Below are 21,452 nucleotides of genomic sequence, written 5' to 3' on the forward strand. Positions count from 1 at the left end.
TGTGAGTTTTATTTTTTAGCCAATTTTTTATACATCTTATTGTACAGACATCAATTTGAAGTTTGTTTAGCTTGTTTATTATACTAGCATGTTGAATGGTATCAAATGATTTTGTCAGGTCCAGTTATGATGTCTGTACAGCATGACGGCTATCAACAGCCTGTGTTACCCCTTCCACAAATTTAATCAGATTCATTAGACTCTTGACAAAACCAATCTGTTGCAGGGCTAGCCTGATAAGATTTTTTCATATTATAGTTAATCAGGTTAGTTATGATATGCTCCATAGCTTTGTAGATGAGACGTGTCAAACTGATGGGCCTATAAATTCCAGGGTCATTAGTATGACCACTCTTGTAAAGTGGCATCACAAATGTACAACAAATCTCATTGACAAGACTCAGGTTGAACAGTTTAAGGGGTGTCTCAGGCAATACATCTTTAGTACTATTTATTAAGCATACAAGTATATTACTGGGTCTCATAGGGTAAGTATTTTTAGTCTTTGAAGAGACCTTCACTATACATTCTTCAGTGATGCTGGGGATTCTGAGATCTTCAGAAATAAGTAGGCTTTGAATAGCTGTCTCTGGTGTGAAGTTTGCACTGAATTTGTTTACCAGTAAGTTGGCAACATCCACAGGATCAGTGTATGTAATGCCATTTTGAATAAGTCCTGAGAACTGTTGGTTGTTATTTCTTAGTTTGTTAACATAGCTAAAGAAGAATTTGTAATTATCTGTAGCTGATGATGTTAGTCTGAGTCATGGTCTGCTTTGATTTCCTAGTGATGCTATGTTTTAATTCTTTGACAATTCTTAGATGTTAACCTTGATTTAAGGGTCATTTCTGCTGCTGCATACTTTAAGGGTTTTTTTTCTCTTTTATTCCATAGCTTATTTAGGTACTTATGTTACTGAACCACTAAGATGGTTTGATTTTAAAGTTCACATTATATATAGATCTGCTTGAGAAAAGCATATTTATACATTTATGTAGTTCAGCATAGATTTTTTTGTAGCTACTTGCTGTAGTAATGTCTTGAGCAATACTGATATAAGTAAATTTGAAATCTTGGAATAAGAATTGGAGAACATCTGTCTCCCCGTGTTTCTTGACATTGGCCTGCACTGGTTTCTAGATTTTAAAGGTAAAGGTGACAAAAATAGCTGAGAGTGACATAGCTGGTTATTGAAAAACAAACAATCTAACTTTAGAGTTTGATGGATCGCACAAATGATACACATACAAAGATTGATTTTGTTTTTACTATCTCTGTTTGGTATTCTTACCTGACTTCAACTTCATGTAACTGTCTGTAGACACTTGGAGTCCTTGCAAGTAGCAGCACACTTTGTGTTGAAAAGTTATTGTCACTGATACTGCAGAACAAAGTAAAGTATCATTAAAGCCTAGAAGATTACTTGATAAATGGTTTATTTTTAAGTCACCACCTACTACATGATTTCCAAATGTAATGGACATAGCCACAACCCTGAACTGCATTTATGCTCTAAGGAACTAAGGTTTAAAGGTCATGAAGAAGATATTAGATGGTTTGCTGCAAACTTGAAATGCACAAGGGAAAAGTACTTATCAACATGCACATAATTCCACATGCCAGAAAACCCACAGTTATATCCTGATGATAATGCTTGTAGTTTATTAGACAACATACCACATAACTGAGAGTCATTCCAATCACTGGGTGAACCACCATTCATGATCCATTGTCTTTGTTATTGTTATTCATTGATGTAGATTCATGATCCTGGCCTTTACTAGCTGCAAAACATTCTTGGACCCCACTATCAGTAAATTATTTTGTCATGTAATTATGCTTCATGATCTTTAAATCTTAATTCCTTAAAGCATATTCTGCCTGTAATATATATCAGAATGAATGGCAACAGCTTATCAAAGGCTAAATAACAAAAAGTTATGCACTGTTATTATATCATTTACTTCAATTCAACATCAGAGATATGCTCTAAATGTTAAAGGAGATCCTTGAAAGGAAGAAAAAAAATGAGAAACAGACAATATAAAAGCTGTCAATTAGATTGAACAAAGCAATGGAAAAGTACAGTTGTGTACCTACCATAAATGTAGATTTTCGAGTGTATTCACTGTTGCAGTCATTACTCTTGGGTTATCCTGCTGGCAGGCTACCCGCAGTCGGCCAGAATTCTAAAGTCTAGGTCCGGCGTCGGCCGCTGTTGCCTCTTCCCTGACGTCAGTGCGCCAGGGGTATAAAAGATGCAGCCGACGCCATTTTCTTCAGTTTTTCTTGCCCCAGATGTCAGGTGCCCCCAAAAAGGTAGGCTAAAAAATTATGCCAATAATTATGCATGCAGTAAAATAAACATTTCCTTCATCTATAAGCAAATACACCACATAGGTTGTATAAGATAGAGAAGTATAGGTAAGTCCCAGCAAAGAAAAGGGGGATTGTGGGTGGGTAACCTGGACTGCAACAGTGAATACACTCGAACATCTACATTTATGGTAGGTACACAACTGTACTATGTTCATCGTGTTTGACTGTTGCAGTCATTACTCTTGGGTTGAATCCCAAAGCTGAGGTTGGGTGGCTGAGCCTAAATAGGATTAGGAGAGGCTATAAGGTCTTGCAGAACTGCAGTGGCGAAGCCTGCTCTGGATTTAGAGTAGAGAGGTAAGTGGTAGTGCTTTGTAAAAGTGTGCACTGAACTCCAAGTTGCAACCTCTAAAATGTCTTTGGTTGGTGCTCCTCTGAGAAAGGCTGCTGAAGTGGCTGCTGCCCTGGTAGAATGAGGCCTAATGCCCTTGGGCACTGATTTGCCATGTTGTGAGTAGCAGAAACGAATGCAGTGGCCTACCCATTTTGAAATAGTCTGTTTTGAGATAGGCTTTCCTTGAGATCCTGCAGCATATGCCACTAAAAATTGCTCAGATTTTCTGAAAGCTTTAGTTCTGTCCAAGTAGAAGCGTAGTTGTCTGTGTATGTCCAAGGAATGCAGAAGTCTCTCACCCTTATTCTGTGGGTTTGTATAAAAGGTAGGCAAATGAATGGTTTGGTTAAGGGCCACACTGGACACTACTCTAGGTATAAATGTTGGGTTTGTCCTTAGAGAAACCCTGTCTGGATGGAAAATGATGAAAGGTTCCACAGCCATGAGTGCCTGTAACTCTGAAACTCGTCTTGCAGAGGTTATTGCTAGGAGCAGAGCTATTTTCCAAGATAAAAACTTTATATCAGCTGTATTGGCTGGCTCAAAAGGCGTCAGTGTGAGTTTTTCCAAGACATAATTGAGGTCTCATGCAAGTATTGGGGCTCTCCTTGGAGGTCTTATGTTTTTGGCCCCTCTGAGGTACTGCCTTAGTAATGGATGTGAAAAAATAGGAGGTTCCATATTGTAATGAGCTGAAATGGCTTAATTTTAATTGACGAAAAGGATAGGCCTTTGTCCAGCATCTCAGTTAGGTATTGTAAAATCTGAGGAATATTTGGTACAGATGTGTCAATTCCTTGTGCCTGGTTCCAAGCACAGTATCTTTTCCATTTTTCTTCATAAGATTTTCTCGTACTGGGCCTCCTGGCCTCCAAAATAACACCCATCACTGCTTTAGAGAGAGGAGTGTTTTGAATGGTTACATTATCTGCCATGCTGCCAGATTTAGGGTCCTGAGTTGACTGTGCAGAATCTGACTGTTTTGCTGGGTCAGTAAGTGAGGAATTAGAGGCAATGTCCAGGCTGGGCCTTGAGACAATCTTTTAAGAATTGGGTACTAGTGCTGGCATGGCCAGTCTGGGGCACTCAGAATCATTCTTGGCTTCTCTTGTCTGACCTTTAGGAGTACCTTGGGGAGGAGAGGCAGAGGAGGAAAGGCATATACTGTTAGAGTTTTCCAGCTGAATGACAGAGCATCCACTTTCCATGCTTGCTTGTGATAAGTCCTTGTGCAGAATTTCTGTAGTTGGCAGTTGTGAAGGGAGGCAAATAGATCTATGTCTGGGCATCCCCATTCCTTTGTTATCATGCTGAAGACTTGTGGATCCAGTTTCCACTCGTGGGGATCTGTGAGGTTTCTGCTTAGTTCGTCTGCCAGAGTATTGTTCTTTCCTGGCAGGAATTGTGCATGCAGGTGTACTTGATAAGTCAATGCTGTGTCCCACAAAGTCATGGCTTGTCTGCATAGGGGGTAGGAATGTGCGCCCCCCTGCTTGTTTATGTACCACATGACTGTAGTATTGTCCATCCTTATCAGTAGTTGTCTTGGATGGAGTAGATCCTTGAAAGCTGTCAGGGCATTCTGAACAGCTAGCATCTCTTTTTGATTGATATGTAGATGCATTTGGCTTGTGGACCATGTGCCCTTAATACATTTTCCTGCCATGTGTGCTCCCCAGGCATAATCTGATGCATCTGTTGTTATTGACTGCCTGGCTGTGGGTAGAGTGAATTGCTGTCCCTTGTTGAGGTGACAGGCATGTGCCCACCATCGAAACTCCTGTTGCAGGCAAGGAATGAGGATAATTAATGTTTCCAGGCTTTGACAATGTTGAGTCCAGACACTTTTTAGGCACCATTGAAGTTTCCTCATATGCAGTCTGGCATATGGAATTAGCAGAATGCAGGATGCCATGAAGCCCAAAGCTTGCAGAATTTTTCTTGCAGATAACTGAGTCTTTGTTGTCAACATTTTGAAGTAAGAAGTTAGTTGCCTTTGTTTGTCTGGTGTGAGATAAGCCATCTGGGCAATTGTATTTAGGCTTGCAACCAGGAATATTATCTCTTGAGAGGGTACTAGTTTTGATTTCTTTTCGTTTACTGTGTACCCTAGGCAAATTAATAATCCTTTTACGAGTGCCAGATGCTTTAGCAGAGTGTCCTTGTTCTCTGCTTGTATAAGGCAGTCGTCCAAGTAAGGATATATTTGAATTCCTCTTTGTCTGCAAAATGCAATTACTGGTGCCAGGCATTTTGTGAAGACCCTGGGCACAGTAGATAAGCCAAAGGGCAGTGCAGAGAATTGGTAGTGCATTGAGCCAGCTATGAATCTGAGGTATCTTCTGCAAGATTGTCTGATTGGGATATGCAGGTATGCCTCTTTTAGGTCCAAAGTTAAAAGCCAAGCCTTCTTGCCCAGCATGGGAAGAAGCTGCTGCAGAGTTAACATTTTGAATTTTGGAATGTCCAGAAATGTGTTTAGAAAAGGCAGGTCCAGTATTGGTCTCCAGGCTTTGTCCTTTCTGGGTACCAAGAAAAGTCTTGAGTACAATCGTTGTCCTTGCTCTTGCTGTGGTACTTGCTGAATGGCCCTCATGTTCATAAGGGACAAAACTTGTTTTTGTGCCTCTGGCCATTGACTGTGTGGCAGGTTTGGCATACCTCTTGCCTTTGGCAGGGTGTGAAAGTGGAACCTGTAGCCCTGGGACACTATATTCAATACCTATTTATCCTGGGTGATAATTTGCCAATTTTGAAAGAAAAGTGCTAGTTTTCCCCCCTAAGGGGGCTGCAAAAAGATAAGTACTTGGTGCTGGCAGAGGCAAGTCATTGGGACTGTTTCCTGTATGGCTGTGCTTTGTCTTCTCCACTTTTGGAGATAGAAGCACCCCACTATTTAGGCCTGTATTAGCCCTGGGGCTGGGATCTGCCTCTGGGACATCTGTAACTGCCTCTTTGTGGCCTGTCCGACACTGGAAAGGACCAATTCTTTGTAGGCCAGTTCGTTCTAAATCTTGGTGGCTGAACCTTTAAAAAAATCCTTTACTCTTTGCATAGATTTCGCTTTGTCCTCCATTTTCTTCAAAACCTCCTCTGCTTTAACACCAAATAAAGTATCATGCTGTAATATGGAGCATCTAATAATTTTGCTTTAACATGATCAGGCAGATTTTGTTACTTTAACCAAGCATGCCTCCTAATGACAGAACCCATAACTGCGGCCCTGCAGGAGGCCTCCAGAGAATCAAAACCACATTGCAAAGTATGCTTTCCCACTTGTTCAGTTGCATGCAATAAATCCTGCATTTCCTTATTTTCTGCACAATCAGAATTGGCCAACATTTTCTGTTTTAACAGTGACATTAAATATTGCTGATATTTAATCATATGAAATTGACAATTTAGAGCCCTCACAGCCAAAGTAGCAGAAGTGTAAACCTTTTTCCCCATCTGTCTAGTGCCCTTGAATCCCTGTCAGAAGGGACAGGGTTTTTTGTAGTAGCGGCCTTCACCCCCTTGGGACCCTGAGAAATAGTTTCTGGGTCATCAGCAGGGTTTTTATAAAGAAATTTATGTGAATCAGGAACCCTGTAGTATCTGTCTGGTTTAACAGGAGCTGGAGGTAAGGAGTCTGGAGAAAGGCTGGACTCTGAAAATACATCATCTACAATGTCTAGCACAAGGGGGAATAGCAAGAGGCCTGTGCTGAGGAAGTAAAAGAAAATCTCTACGCCTTTTCTTTGATTCTGAGTAATCTTGGCTCTCCCAGTGGAAGTGCTCCCTCGTGGTATGCAGGGTTTCCCCAAAAGAATAATCCTCAGGAGGAGAGGCTGAAGGAATGGATTCTTCAGCATCAGAATCCTCATAGGGAGGAAGAGAGTATTCCTGTACAGAAGAGGAGTCAGAGAAAATGGAAACCTGATCTGAAGAGTCATAGTCTGTCTCTTGCCTAGGCCTGTTATCAGGAGGGGGATGGCAACCCCTGATCAAGGTAATAAGGTCTTCAGCCATTTTAAGCATCTGTTTCTTAGGCATGGAAGTTTGTCCTAGAGAATGCTGTACTTGTTTTTTTTGTCTTTAAAGCTGCATTAGCCTTTGCTTTAGAAGCTGAAGTAGGCTTTACATATAGCTATGTAGGTCTGAAAACACCATCATAAGCCGATGCTTGTTCAGTGGCTCCGGACCCATCTGAGGGAATGATTTCCGAGTGTCCAATACCTTGAGTATCCAGAGGCCTAGCTGGCTCCACGTGGGAGTCATCAGCGGCCTGTGGCTCTGAGGTAGCGGGCGTCAGGGGCTGCGAAAGCGCCTCACTGAGAACCGGCGACTGGCTTAGCGGAAGCCTCGTCATTGGTTTTGTATCTCAGATACCTGTCCTTCTCTTTTTCCTTGCGTTTTTTAGAAACTCCGGTCGTCGGCTGTTCCGACGGCATTATAAAATTGAATTTTTGGCCAAAGTAATGAAAAGAAAAATCAAACCGACACTTAATAGTGTGTTGGTTGAATCTAGCACAAAACTGACAGCTAGCAACATTATGATCAGGGCCTAGGCAAGGAATACAGTAAGAATGAAAATCCTTATGAGGTATTTGCTTCCCACAAGAAATACAATTGTTAACTTTTTCTGACATCGGTCTGGAGCAAGAAAAAAGTTTCCCCAGCACGGTACTTAGCTTTAATGAAGACTTCGGATCTGAAATTCGTCTGTGAAAATCTCAGGAGTCAGCCGACCGGCACTTGCGAACTGCTTTTGCTTCGGGCACCATGCGGCAAGAAAGACTGAAGAAAATGGCGTCAGCTGCATCTTTTATACTCCTGGCACACTGACGTCAGGGAAGAGGCGACAGCGGCCGATGCTGGACCTAGACTTTGGAATTCTGGCCGACTGTGGGTAGCCTGCCAGCAGGATAACCCAAGAGTAATGACTGCAACAGTGAAACACGATGAACATCATGCAAGATCACATAAGAGTATAGTACGAAACATTTTTTAAATTAATTTTATGACCAGGTAAACTAAAAATGCATTTTTTTCTCAATCAATCTGGGAGCACTGTCTGAATAAATGAGTCTTTAGAGCTCTTGTAGCCCTCTGTCCCTTAAGTCTTTTCCCCTTTAGTTAAGCCTAAACATCCTGTTCACTTTGGTGGCCACATTCCCGCACTGGGCCTGATGGTTTACAGCTGTTTTTATGATCTCCCACTGTAATAGCCAGAAAAAAAATGAGGATTATTTGACTTTTACTGCCTTTAGTTCACATCTCTATTATACCAGTCTCGAGAATTTTTTGTGAGGCCTTTTTCTTTTTAGAGCTGTACATAGATAAGACCTTTTTTTCCCTGCTTAAATGCCATCTAGTAATTCCCTCTCTTTCCATCTACTGCCCTAACTTTCTGGTAGACACCTTGTGTGTTTTGTGATATTCCTACTTGGTTTCTTCCTTCACTACTTGTCACTGCCTGTAGGCACTCTCTCTGTTTAACCCTCTTATTTGCATTTTCTAGGTCTTCTAATACAACTCTTGTTTTATAGTTATACTCTTAACAGTATAACACAGGAGGTTTAGGTTATGAGCTGTGAACATACGTCATCTTATATAAATGTATTAGTTTCCCCTACTGCCTCTAACTGCATACTGCGTGACTCTGTGAAAAGTAATCTAATAAAATTAAAGCACCATAAAACAACACTCGTGTCTAAGAAGATTTCATAAAACAGAAAAAAAAAAATAAATGTAAACTTACTTTAGGAGTTTCAATGCGCTGAAGTATGATAAATGGTCAAGCAACCTTTTGACACTTTCATGACTTACAACATTGCTGGAAAGGCTGTAAAAGTGAAATAAGTTTAGACTATGCTTTAAGAAGAAAATATATTACCTTATGCACAACTTAGAAAAATTAAATAAAACGTTGCAAATAATCTTAACCATAATACTACTGTGTTTATATAGAATCACATGAATTAGGATTAGATTCCATCTAAAAATATATAATTTGTTATGAGTAATTTACCACTTTCATAAACAGATCAGTATTATAATATATGTCAAAGAAAATGCAGATATACTTTTTCAGATTTTGGCTTGTTTCATTTTCAAAAATGTCTCACTTCTTTGTTCCATTTGTACTCACAACACAAACACATGCACGTACGGTGGAATTCATAAACAAGTGCTGTAATAATTTTCAAGAAGGTCACAGCATGAAGGGGTACATACTTTTAATTAATTATTTGTTGGTACATTTGTTAACCAGGTAGGTATACTGGTCTGAAGACCATTTTCAGGTTCAATCTGGACCAGAAGGCAATAGTCATACGCAATAATGACAGTTTTATTTATTTTGAATTTATTAACCAGAGTAGAGCACTGATTTCAAATGAACAATTTCCACGTGGAACTGATTAATGGGAATTTCAGTAAAATGCATGCATTACAAAACTGCAGTTGTATAAAACAAACTGCATAATGCCGGCATGAAGGTGTACAAAAAGAATAACTAAAAAGATATAATCAGATATGTATTAGATATTGAATAATGTCAGACTTATAATTAAAGATATGCATTGATGGGAGATGTAGCCCTAGACTGCTCTTCAACTGGGGACGTAGTACAGTATGATGGAGATTATAATGATTGCGGGCAAGCACACTCAAGTCAAGGCATGTTCACAGGTGAAATGTGGCACCACATAACTGCATCTTGTGCTCATATTATGCAAGAAGGGCAGCATAGCAGCAGCCAGACAGTCCAATGTGGGTGTGCACATCAAAATGTCAACCTAGTTCATCATATAAATGTGAGGAAATGGGGATAGATAGGACAGTGGGACAAGTGAAGATATCAAGCACTGGAAAGTACACAAGGGTAATATGGGGGAGGGATATTTGGTCTTTTGCTCAATGGCAGAACCTGCCTTGTAATGTGCAGAAAAGAAGGGTAGGTGTGCAGGTAGCAGGGACAGACAGACAGGCAAACACAGAAAACAGATGCAGATAGACAAAGGGTGGACAAGTGGTGATATGGAGAGATGATCAACAAACAAGAAATGGGGTATGACAGACAATGGAGGAAAAACATTAGCATGAAGATAAGGTAGGGTCGAGGCATGGTTGGATGCAAGACAAGCTCAAAGGCCTAGAAGCCAAGGCATCACTTGCCTGGGTGACCAACGCAAATGGATGTTTGCCCCCTGGTACCTCAAAGGCAGGGCCTATTGGTCTCATCGACCCAGAAGGTGTTTCACACTACCAGGGTGGACATCTAGTTGGCAGCATTCTTCGGCAGCTACTAGCCTCTACAAGTGATGCTGAGAGACCAGAGCAGACCCCCTCCTGACCACTTTCAGAACAGGACTTTTTTCACACCTCCTAGGAAATGACAACAGAGGCACCAGTGACTCCTCTATGTCAATTCCATCAGTGGAACCACTGTCCTCCAATGACAGACAGACCTGCAGCCACTGGTGACCCTGCACCAATGGCACTGGCAGGTACAACCTGAGATGAGAATAGCCTCACCTTCTCCTGTTCCACCACTGGACGTACAGAAGGATGACACAATGAGAAACATCACACATATATGCTATAACACAATCGCAATTATACAAAGGACTGGCACAGACATTATAAACACCACACTGCTGGCAGAGCTGCTGCTACCTTCTGCAACATTCAACCATATTATGTTTTCCAGAGGAAGAGGAGTGACAACTAAGTATACAGGCACAACAGCAAATATAGCAGAAAGAAACAGCACAGAAAAAATGCCTATAGTACAACTTAGACTTTCAGTCCTAAATCTCTGCCTTTTGATGAAGCAAGACAGGGTGCTGCCACCACAAAACTCTGTACCAGTGCTAGCTGTGCATGCTAGTGGCCTCACTGATTTTTATTTAAGTTTGTTTACTGGGAAGTACACTGATCACAGTGGTGTTCCTTGGGGGAGTTGGAAACAAATCATCAAATTTTGTTTTCAATGGACTGTGCAGTATATGAGCTTTCTACATAGGCTATGGTTATGATGGGAAGCCCATATTTGAGTTGAGTTTTTCTGTTGCAGCGCAAACTGGCCTGGTGAGAAGGGGAGATATTTTCCAGGAGCAGAATAAAAGAGAGTTAATCTTTTTCTGGTATTTTCAATATGGTTATAGAGTTAAGTAATCACCCTAACACAAGAGCTCCCTAAAGTTCCTGTGAAGGAAGGACAGAAAAATCATGCTCCCATGTCACACTTCTCTAGAACTTTGCATTTCACAATGTCTTAACCTGCCATTGCTGCTCACACATCTGCTGGAAAAGCAAAACGACAGTTTTGTGCCCATGAATACATGCTGGTAGATTACGTGTTGCACAATGTAACTCTGCACTGTGGTGCTTCCTTATGTCCCTACCACCACACCACTGCACTACGAATGGGCACACTACTGCACCACAGTGCAGCATGTTTTTCCTTAGTGGCTGAAAATTTTTTTTGCCACTGCCTGGTTGAGAGACCACTCATGAGGAAACAGACTCGACCTGCTCGGTTTGTCCACCAGTACATTCACCATTCCAGGTACGTGCATTGCTACTAGAAAGCAATGGGAAGACATAGCCCATGTTCATACTCTCGAGGCCTCCCAGAAAAGAGGGTATGAGTGTGTCTCCCCTTGTTTGTTGATGTACCAAACAACAGACATATTGTTCATTGAGATGGAGATCAGACCCTTGAGTAGGTAGCCCTGAAAAGCCTGGAATGCAATGAGAACCACTCTTATCTCCAAGATATTGATGTGAAGCTTGTCTTCTACAGGTGCTCAAGACCCTTGAACCATCTTCCCTTCAAAATGCCCCCCTCACCTAGAAGGGAAGCATCTGTGGTTACTGTGGCCTGAGGAATTTGTGGACAAAATCATATCCTTTCCGTGACTGATGGAGAAGTTATCCACCACTTCATGTAATTTCTGCAAATATGATTGAGACAAATTTTGGTGTATACGGGATGAAGTCTCTGAGACCATTGGACTGAAAAAGTCCATTGTAAAATTCTCATGTGGTATCTTGCAAATAAACCTAATGTGATAGTAAAGACCATAACAGATGTAGAATCAACCTTACCTGTGGGCAGGGAGGCTGGAATACCTGGGAAGCTGTTAGTATTAAGGCAATACTCTTGTTGCTGGGAGTCTGGCAATTTGAAGAGCTGTGTTGATATGACATCCTATAAATTCTGTCTGATGTGTGGGGAAATAGATGGCTTGTGTGATGCACTGAGATGCCTAAGAGATCTGCCAGGTGTAGCAGTGTAGTTTATTGTTGTTTTAACAGTAGATCCTTGGAAATAGCTGTTAGGAGCCAGTCATCTAGCTGTAGGAAGACCTGGATCCCTTGCAATTGGAGGTGAGCTGCTACCACTGCCATTACCTTGGTGAACACCTGGGGGGCTGTGGTGACACTGATTGGCAGTACTGTGAAATGAAAATGACTGTCCCCCAGTGGCAAATAGAGAAATCTTCTAGATCATCTCTGAATCTTTATATGATAGTAGGCAACCTGAAGATCTACAGAGCACATTCAATCATGCTTCCTCAACAGAGACAATATGGACTATAATGTGACCATCCGGCACAATGTCTGACAAACTAATTGAGGTGGTTGAGATCGAATATTGGCCTGAGGTCCTCTACTTTCTTTGAAAATAAAAAGAACCTGGAATTGACTGTGGATCCTAACTGGTTGAGGGAATCTGTTGAAAGATTCCTTTTTCTTGCAACTTTGAAATTTCTGTTGCTGCAGATTCCAACTGACTGTGTGTTACATTGGGAATCTTTAACCTCTTCTTTAGAGGATACAAAAAGGGAATGGTGTAGCCTCTGGTGATTATCCTTAGCACTCAGGATTCTAATGTAATGTTTTGCCAGGCTTGTGGCTGTAAAGTTAAGTGCCTCCCTACTGCCTACAGACCACAGCAGCTGGGTATACCTTTGGGGCACTGATAGGGTTTTTCAGTGGAAGGTCTGTGGAAATCCTGATTATGCAGTCTGCATCTGCCTATGTGGTGATGTCCATTTCAACTACCTCCCCCTCTGCCTCAGGAGGGGGGGTCTATCTCCAGGAGACTCTTGGTGAAAACCCTGTTATTTTTTTGAACCACATTTTCTTACCAATCCTTTGATTCCTGGAATAGGACCTCTGAGGGGTAGAGAAATGGATTACTACGGCAGAGAGGGTCTTACTGTCCTGCTCATTCCTAATAAGCATATCGTTAACTTATGGTTCAATCAGTATGGAGCCATCAAAAGGACATTAATAAAGGACCCCTTGAAGCTTTCTGCATAGTCACATCCAGGCATGGTGATACATGGCAATGCCTGTCTAAGCTGTTCTTGCTGTACCACCTGTTGCCTTGGCTAGCAGGCATACAGATACATTAGAGGTGGATTGATAGGTAGACATTTGGGTGTCCACTGTTTTTTTGAATATCTGAAGGTAAGCTACTTGAGAGGGACATGGAACTCTTTTTGGTAAAGTCCCTCTGAAAATGAGTTAACTGTGCAGGGTAGTTCAGTGCTCTGAGTGCAAAGGTTGCTAAAGCGTATGCTATTTTTTTCTAGTCTGTCCAACTTCCTTGACTCACTGTTAGGGTGATGGACAGAAGCACTCTCCTTGGGCAGTTCTTTTTTCATGGCTGCTGTTAATACCATGGCATCTGTTGGGGGGGTCTTTTCTTACAGTACTTCTTATCTTTTGGGGTTACTAAAATCCTGTTTGTTGGGGTGTATAGATTCATGATGTCAGGGTCCTTCCATTTGTGCCATAAGATCTATAAGAGCATCTGGGAGAACTCAACCTGGATGCAGATGAGCCAGCTCTGAAAGCTTTCATGAGCACAGATTCATCCAGGGAAGAACTTTCAGTGGTACAACCCCCATTCTACTTCATCAGTTCAAGTATGTCTCCAAAAGTGATGTCTTCGGGGGGATCTAGGGGAGCTTTTACCTTCATATAAATTGTTATCTTCCATTACTGTCTCAGAAGAGAAGTCAAAGTGCTTCATTTGCATATGTTTCCTGGGGACATGCCACTGGTGTTCTGACTGAGATAAGACAGAATCAGACCTGGAACCTGAAAATCAAGTAGTTGGTTTTGACTGTCCCTGTTGATCCAAATGAGAGGTATAAGGTGCAGGTTATACTGGGAGTTGGGACGGATCTGTACTCAGTATGTGCACCTGCCTTCTTGAACCAGCCAATGCCCTTTCAGCACCCTGGAAAGCCGACATCACAAGTGGAACATTGGAAGTATCCCCTCTGCTGAAGGACTCAGAAAGTCTCCCTGTTTTAATTAAGTTCAGTTCTGAGGATGACATTAGACACTACCTATCAAGTGCTGAGGCCCAGAGAGAAAAAGATGGTTCTGAAAACCTCTTCCACCAGAAACACAACACTGACACTTTGGCTCCAGGACCTGTCTCAATGCAATAGCATCTCAGTGAGAGAGTAAGAGCTGTAGCTGATGCTGAAGTTCCCTGAAATGTCAAGTCCAACTGATGTGGGTTTAGAGCCATGGGAATTGGTTCTGAAACCTGAACCAGTAACCATTACTGGAAAAAAATGTGATGGGGTGGATGGGCCTGTACCTGGATGTCCCTTCATTGATAACACTGAGAGGACTCCCATTTGGATCTGTGACCTCAAGAATTTCGTCATCATCTGGTCAACATCCATTTCCTTGAGACTTCTGGTGGATCAGACTAACACTGATGATGACATTACTGAAGAAGGTCTGGAATGGTGTTTGTCTTATAAAATGGGTGAATGGAGCTAAGAGCTCACTGGCTCTGGTGAAAATGTAGCACGAGAAGATAGAGCCACCTCTGTTAATCAGGTTTGACCTCCAACTGCCTTAATGTTTCAGGTAGGAGACCAAAAGGACTAGTGAATCTAGGGATCTTTTCCTTGATTTTTCAAGTCGATTTTCTTCCAACTTCTTTTCCTCAGACCTTATTTCTGAAGAGTTATCCTTTTCTCAGTGCTTTTTTTAACTTATCCTTTTCCTTCTATTTTCTCTTTTCTGCCCTATTTTTACTGGGGGAAGCTAAAGCTGGTCTGGATTCAAAAGACACAGCTAGAGGAGAAGAAGACCCTATCTGCAGGGGATGTAAGCCTTTTAAAAAGATTTTTAGTCACTGGTGCCAACCTTGCTCTGATTTTTTTGCTTCCCTGTTGAACAACAAGTGCAGCAGTTAGTTTGCCCTAATCCCCCCTCCTGGGAAATGATTCAGAGACTCACTTCTCCATGATTGGCCCCCTGGTCTTCTCTGAGCCTTTCCCCCGACTCCTTTGATATCCCAGTTTCTAAAGAACACCAAGAGGTCAGAGAATTCAGTAATCCTCATTGTCCCGTTTTGGCCTCAAAAAGTTTGGTTTCCCTTCCTTTGGTCTCATCTTCTTCAGAAACCATGGATACTGGACCCAGCTCCAGATCTGCTGTCTCATCCCTACAGCATGGTTCATCCAAACTTCGGCCATCTCAAGCTCATGCCATGGCTTCTCCAATTCCAGGCATCTTTCCCTTTCCTTTCCTGTCCATCAAATCATTGTGGCACATCACAAACCTTCAACTAGGAAACTGTATCAAAGTAAATGGGAAAAATTTGCAAGTTAGGCCCGTATGAATGACCTTGATCCTTATACGACTCCTGTTCATAAAGTTTTTAATTTTTTAGCTAACCTCTATCAATCTGGTTCTTCTACCTCAACAATTAAAGTCCATCTAGTGGAAATCTCGAGCTTCCATATGGGGCTTGATGGATCATCCCTTATGTCACACAAACTTTGTAAAGGGAGCCCTAATGTTAAGATCGCCATTTAAAGAACCCGTTCTTCTGTGGGATCTAACGCTAGTTCTTCAGTCCCTTACTTTGTCTCCTTTTGAACTATCAGCTACTTGTAAATTAAAGTTTCTGACTTAGAAAACTTTATTTTTAGTGGCTATTACATCTGCCAGAAGAGTATCTGAACTTTAGGCCTTGTCCTGCAAACCACCCTACATAATATTTCAAAAAGACAGGGTCTCCCTTAGGATGAATCCATCCTTTTTACTGAAAGTAGTCTCACAATCTAATATCAATCAGACACTTCAGATACTGGTCTTTTCCCTAATTTTTCTAATAAAAGGGAGTACTCCCTTCATTTATTAGACGTCCACAGACATCTGCGTTTTTATCTTCACAACAAAAGATTTCAGAAAATCTGATCGTTTGTTGCCTTTTCCTCTCTTTGTTTAGGTAATCCAGTTTCAAAGGTTACCTTGGTGTTATGGCTTAGAGACTGTATTACATTTATTTGTCAGTCAAAAGGGCTCCACCTTTCAGGCCCAGTAAAGGCCCATTCAACTACAGTGGTGGCAACTTCTGCAGTTTTTCATGCCACAGACTCTTTAAATGACATCTGTGTAGCAGCCACTTGGGCTTCTCCTCGTGTCTTTATCACTCATTACAAACTGGATCAGGTCTCTAGGGGACGGGCATCATTTGGTTCGATGATGCTCAGAAATATTTTTCTGTGAGACCTCCCAAGATTTAGGTAGCTGGGGACTCTGTCCCACAGTCAAGGATTATGTGAAGATTGACAACATTAGATTAAGAAGTTATGTCTTACCATAACGGTCCATCTGTGTTGTCGATATTCACTAATCCTTGACATCCCCTCCCTCCGTCCCCCAGCCTGAGACTCTTAGTGGATCAAATTCTCCCAGGACTGGCTTCATATTAGGGACACATATCTGGTCTCTTCTTCCTATTTGCTATTTGTCTGCCACTAATTTAGGCAAACTCGAGCTGAGGTAATTTTGAGAGGAGCTTTATGGGTAAAAGCCTAGCTCAAGAGTTTGGAAAGCACAGGCTGAAATAAATGGCCAAGTCAGTTCTGAGGCTTAAGATTAGTGAAGATCGACAACACAGATGGAACGTTACAACATAACTTCTTTTTTCCCCTGCCCCAAAAAGTAAAACAGACATAGTTTCTCCACAGAAAGAAAAGTAGTTTTAAACAAATTTTAACAGCTTTTTATCACAAGGTACAAAAAGTGTGTTCCCATTTAAAAGTACATAAAATTAATGAGACAGTCAAGGAAAATAATTCCTCCTACCTTAAAAAAAAACTTTCTTATCACAAAAAGGTAGCTAAAACAAGCAAAAAAGTAATGCGGAAAGCATTCCTTGAAGTGAACTTATCTGTCTACCAATGGAACCACTTTAGCCAACCATCGATCCTCAAAAGGCCACACAGAACCACTCTTCTCAGTGGTAGGAAAGCTGTAAAGGGCTTGGCACCCAAACCTGTTTTTTAGTCAACTTAGCTTGAGATGACTAACAGTTTGGGCACATGAAAGGTGTGCCCTGAGCTTTGGAATTTCGCCAGCTGCTATATCCTATGCAGGATATAACCCTTATTGTTAAGGCTACTGCAGCAGTGCTGAATACGAAGGACATTGTTGTTTACTTCAGCATGCAGTGGGCCACTATTAATTACATTTCTAGTATTTTGGGGCCCCCAAGAGTGTTGGCAGATTGGGAAATTGCCCAGTTTGCTTCCCTATCACTGGTCATGATTATAATGAGTTCAAGGAATGCTATATCTCGGGAAACATAGCAATAACCTCTAATATGGCAGTTTCTGTGAAAGTAGAACTAAATACACCTAGTTCAGCAAATTATAACTCAATGAAACATTTGTACCCTGCCAAAATGAACTACAGCACATTTGTAAAACAATTTCAGTTTTTCACTCCTTTTATAATAAGTTAGGTTTACAGGTAGTTACTAGGTTTGCAGTTCAGGGTATCATTGAGGAGCCTAGCTTAAATTCCTAGTTGTACCCAAGCAATGTCTGATTAAGTGGCTTGATCAAGATCACACAGTAGGCCAAAGAGGGCTGAAGAAATCAAACCCGTTACCACATGAACTACAGCTCACACCCTTGACCTTCTGAATCAACTGCCAGAATCAATGATTGGTTACCTGACACTTTATATGAAATATGAAGCAATTGTATAACATATTAATCCTTCATGTAAAATTAAGCATTAAGAATCATCACAAATAATTGATTAGAACTACTTTCACCAACCATAGTTTTACAAGGCAGAATTAACAACATACTAATCTGAGCAGACGTTACCGCTGCATGTTTTACAGAATCAACAGTTCATTACATAATTGTAATCAAAATCAAAAGTATAAAAAAAAAACACTAACTCAAGTTCTGCCAGTTCTGAGCATTTTTCCAATATCTTGCAAAGCTTGTCCATGTTCTGTGGAGTAATCTGACATTCCTTCAAGCTGAAACAAAGCAGATAAGGATATCAAATATTAATTAAAATCCTTAATATACAATCCATGTTACTACATCATCTCTACTATAATTTCAGCTGACTAGATGACATTTTTGTATTATATTATCCAAAATACATTTAACAGCAAACTTTCACATCAAATAAAAATAATAACAACATACATTTGAAAAAATGTTCAGTGCATCTTGCTGCCAATAACTATATTGGTCTTTAAATGGTTAAAGCTTTGTTGTGGGAGGCTCTAGGTCAAACAGTGATAGTTCCTAAAATTTGCCAGCCAGTTAGTTATATACATGCCAAGAGGAGTCAGCACTTTATCATCCCCCTTTTGATTATGTATTATTGGCACAGTCCATAAACAATGGAAAAAAAATCAGAATAAAAAAACAGAATTTTAGCATAAACTGGCAGGAACACCTTGTGTGTCTCTGAAAAACTGAAAACATCTGTGTCAATGAAAGCCAAGCCAATCAAGAAGAAAATAATGAAAGTGGGGTCAGGGCAGAGGGGTCAGGAGAGAAAACAAGAGAGTTAACTACAGCAAGTCTTCTCAGAGACATTTTTTGGTCACTATGGCTGAAGTGGCCAATATTTGACCCATTTGACTCATGAATTAAGGATCAGTGATTAGTTACAAAAAGGAAGAGGGTAAACTAAGAGATCAGATTACTTACAGCCATGATGGTTAGCTAGAGAAAATTCTGTAGTTCACAAAAGAATCATCCTGGTCAACACTGCTCAGACTTGTTGCCATATTCTAGCCAATGACTTTCTCTATTTATGTTCCAACTATTTTATAAAGACTGAAAAAGCACAGTTCTGTAAGGATATAAAAGCCAGTCAACTTCCAAAGCTTCAAGGCATCTTCCATGCACTCAAACTGTTAGGCAGCTCCACCTGAGCTTGCCTAAAAACACAGGTTTGAGCGTCAAGCCCTTTAGAGCTTTAATGTCAACTAGCAGAAGGAGTCAGAGCCATGAGAGGACATTGCTAGGAATATATATATTGACTCTCTTAAAGCAATTTTGTTTTATTTATTTGTTCACGTTTTAGACCTATAAAACTGTTTGGAAAGATATGAATGAAAAAAGGCCACAATTATGAGGATGGGCATATCCTTGTCAGAAAGATATGAATGAAAAAGCCCACAATTATGAAGACGGGCATATCCTTGTCAAAGCATGGATGGAAACAATGGTGAAGTAATGATAAACCTGAAGTAAACAAAGGAGATGCAAAGTCCCATGTGGAGGCTTAGTGAACACCCATGGAATAACAGTTTCTGGGGTTGTACAAATATATCCATCTAGCAGACCTTTCTTGTCATCGCATTTACAAGACATTAAACCTAAACATAACTGTGCAAATTTAATAATACTTATGGAAATTTAAGATAAAATAATGTATCATCCTCCTTTAGGTAATGAACAGAGGCAGAATGGAGAGGACTTTTGGAACCTAGAGGTGTGAAGTGGATAAGAGGGGATTGAGACTGGCCTGTATTAAAACTACATTTGCTTTAACACCTTGTTAAGGTATGCCTTTCGTAAGAAAAAAAGCTGGACTGTTAACAAAGTGCAACAAATGCTCGCACTGTTTATAAGAACAGTTCTGCAGGTAATAAGCAAAACATTTTGTTTATTTATTTGCAGTTGCTTACTGGGAGACACCAACATGCTATAGCTTCTTTACAGTGGGGACCCATAGGAGGAAAGCCCCAAAGAACTGTCATTTCAAAACATTGTCATTATCTCTACAGTTCTGACATCATATAGGATATAGTCAATTGTCATGTTAGTTCTCATAATAGTGCAGAACTCATATGATTGTAATAACATGATTGTCTTCGTATTGGAAAAAAATACATATACACAAATGGCTTACTTTTCTGTTGTATACAATGTATACACGTTATTTACACCTGTGGTTAAGTCATGCAGGTTAATTATTCAACATCTTAGCATTTAAGTTATGGTGCTACTTAGCACTGGTAATGTACTGAGCCATAAGTCAAGCCAAGAGTCATAGAAAATAGCACAACAGTGCAATCTGGCCTGCACTGATGAACTGATTTGTCCTGCAGTGCTGGATCAATTCAGCCATCCATATTCCCTAAAGGGCAATAGCTCATTACCAGAAAATTTGCATAACTATGAACTGTTTCATTGTGTAGTTAGAAAAACAATGCAGTGGGACACCTACTACCTGGACTGTAGCTTAGGTACCAAGAGAAAGACACAGAGGTACTGTCTCTTCCCTTTCCAGGGCACAGACACACACACACACACACACACACACACACACACACACACACACACACACACACACACACACACACTCACACACACACATACACAAAAGAATACACACCACCATTGAAGGGCAGAGTCATGAGCCACAAAAATATGACACACGTAATGCCACTGTCTCTCAGCCATTCCCACACTTGCATAATTCAGGTGTTTATGAATCCTGAATGACACCACCATGGCTTACATGGAGCCCTCCTCCTCTAGTGGAATGCATTTGTATGTGGTGTAGAGACCTCAGTGCTGAGGGAGCATAGTGACAATCCCAGAGAGTGAGAGGGGTCTATAAATCAGTAAAGCTTTATAAAACGTGCAACATAGCTTAGTATTTATATGAATGCCCCCTATAACTTTGTTATATCGTATGTTGTTTGATGTTCTTTAGGGAATGTGTTGACAAAAAAAGAGATACTTGGTTATAACAGAGGGCAGGTGTGGCACCCATATAGAACTCTACCTTAGGGCAGGAAGAAGGCATTAAGTCCAGATGGAGCTTAGATTTGGCATTAAGTTTGTAGGATATATCTTTCAGAATACTCCTTGGAATATGGTTGCTTTGATCTGTGTTGCTATTAAAAGGCTGGGTAAAGGAGTTAATCTGGTGATGCTATACCATGGGCAGTTCTGGGTTTTAGCTATGTTTTTAGTAAAGTGTTGAAGGGTATATTGGATGAGATATGTAATGCAGATTGAGGCAGAGTTCTGCAGTTTTGTTCAGTATAATAGATATAACAAGTCTTATTTTATTTTATGAGTAGATAGTGTTACAACCATAGTTGTATAAGGAGGGCATGACAATTTAATAACCAGCTTATACAGTGACATTTCCAGGATTGCAGGGGATGCTATGGACCTTTGTAGGTCAGGGTAGGCCAGGAAATTACTTTTAGAGTTCATACAAACTATGTTATGTTCAAAGATTATCTAGAAATACAGACACTTCTTTTGTAACAATAGCTGGTTGCACCCATTCATCCAATCATCAATAAGGCACTTAAACATAGATAATGACCCTGTCATGTAATGATATCAGCAATTTATTCCACAATACTGCTTGATAAAGCCATCCATGGTAACAGATTTGTTAAAG

At 40.7% G+C, this 21,452-nt stretch overlaps 1 protein-coding gene across 2 annotated transcripts in view; it reads right to left on the reverse strand.

Moving 5' to 3' along the window:
• Window positions 1–21,452, reverse strand: part of LOC122809712 (protein NLRC5-like) — a 1,339,659-nt gene that overhangs the window by 1,257,683 nt on the left and 60,524 nt on the right. For both annotated transcript variants that reach the window (XM_044081407.1, XR_006365941.1), the window contains exons 4-6: window positions 17,956–18,039; window positions 8,458–8,541; window positions 1,293–1,382 (exon numbers count right to left, since the gene is read on the reverse strand). In XM_044081407.1, the coding sequence (XP_043937342.1) occupies window positions 1,293–1,382; window positions 8,458–8,541; window positions 17,956–18,039 (258 nt within the window). The remainder of the gene's footprint in view (window positions 1–1,292; window positions 1,383–8,457; window positions 8,542–17,955; window positions 18,040–21,452) is intronic.

The sequence above is a fragment of the Protopterus annectens genome, chromosome 8.part0 (assembly GCF_019279795.1).
Source record: "Protopterus annectens isolate FY-2018-M chromosome 8.part0, PAN1.0, whole genome shotgun sequence".
NCBI lineage: Eukaryota > Metazoa > Chordata > Ceratodontiformes > Protopteridae > Protopterus > Protopterus annectens.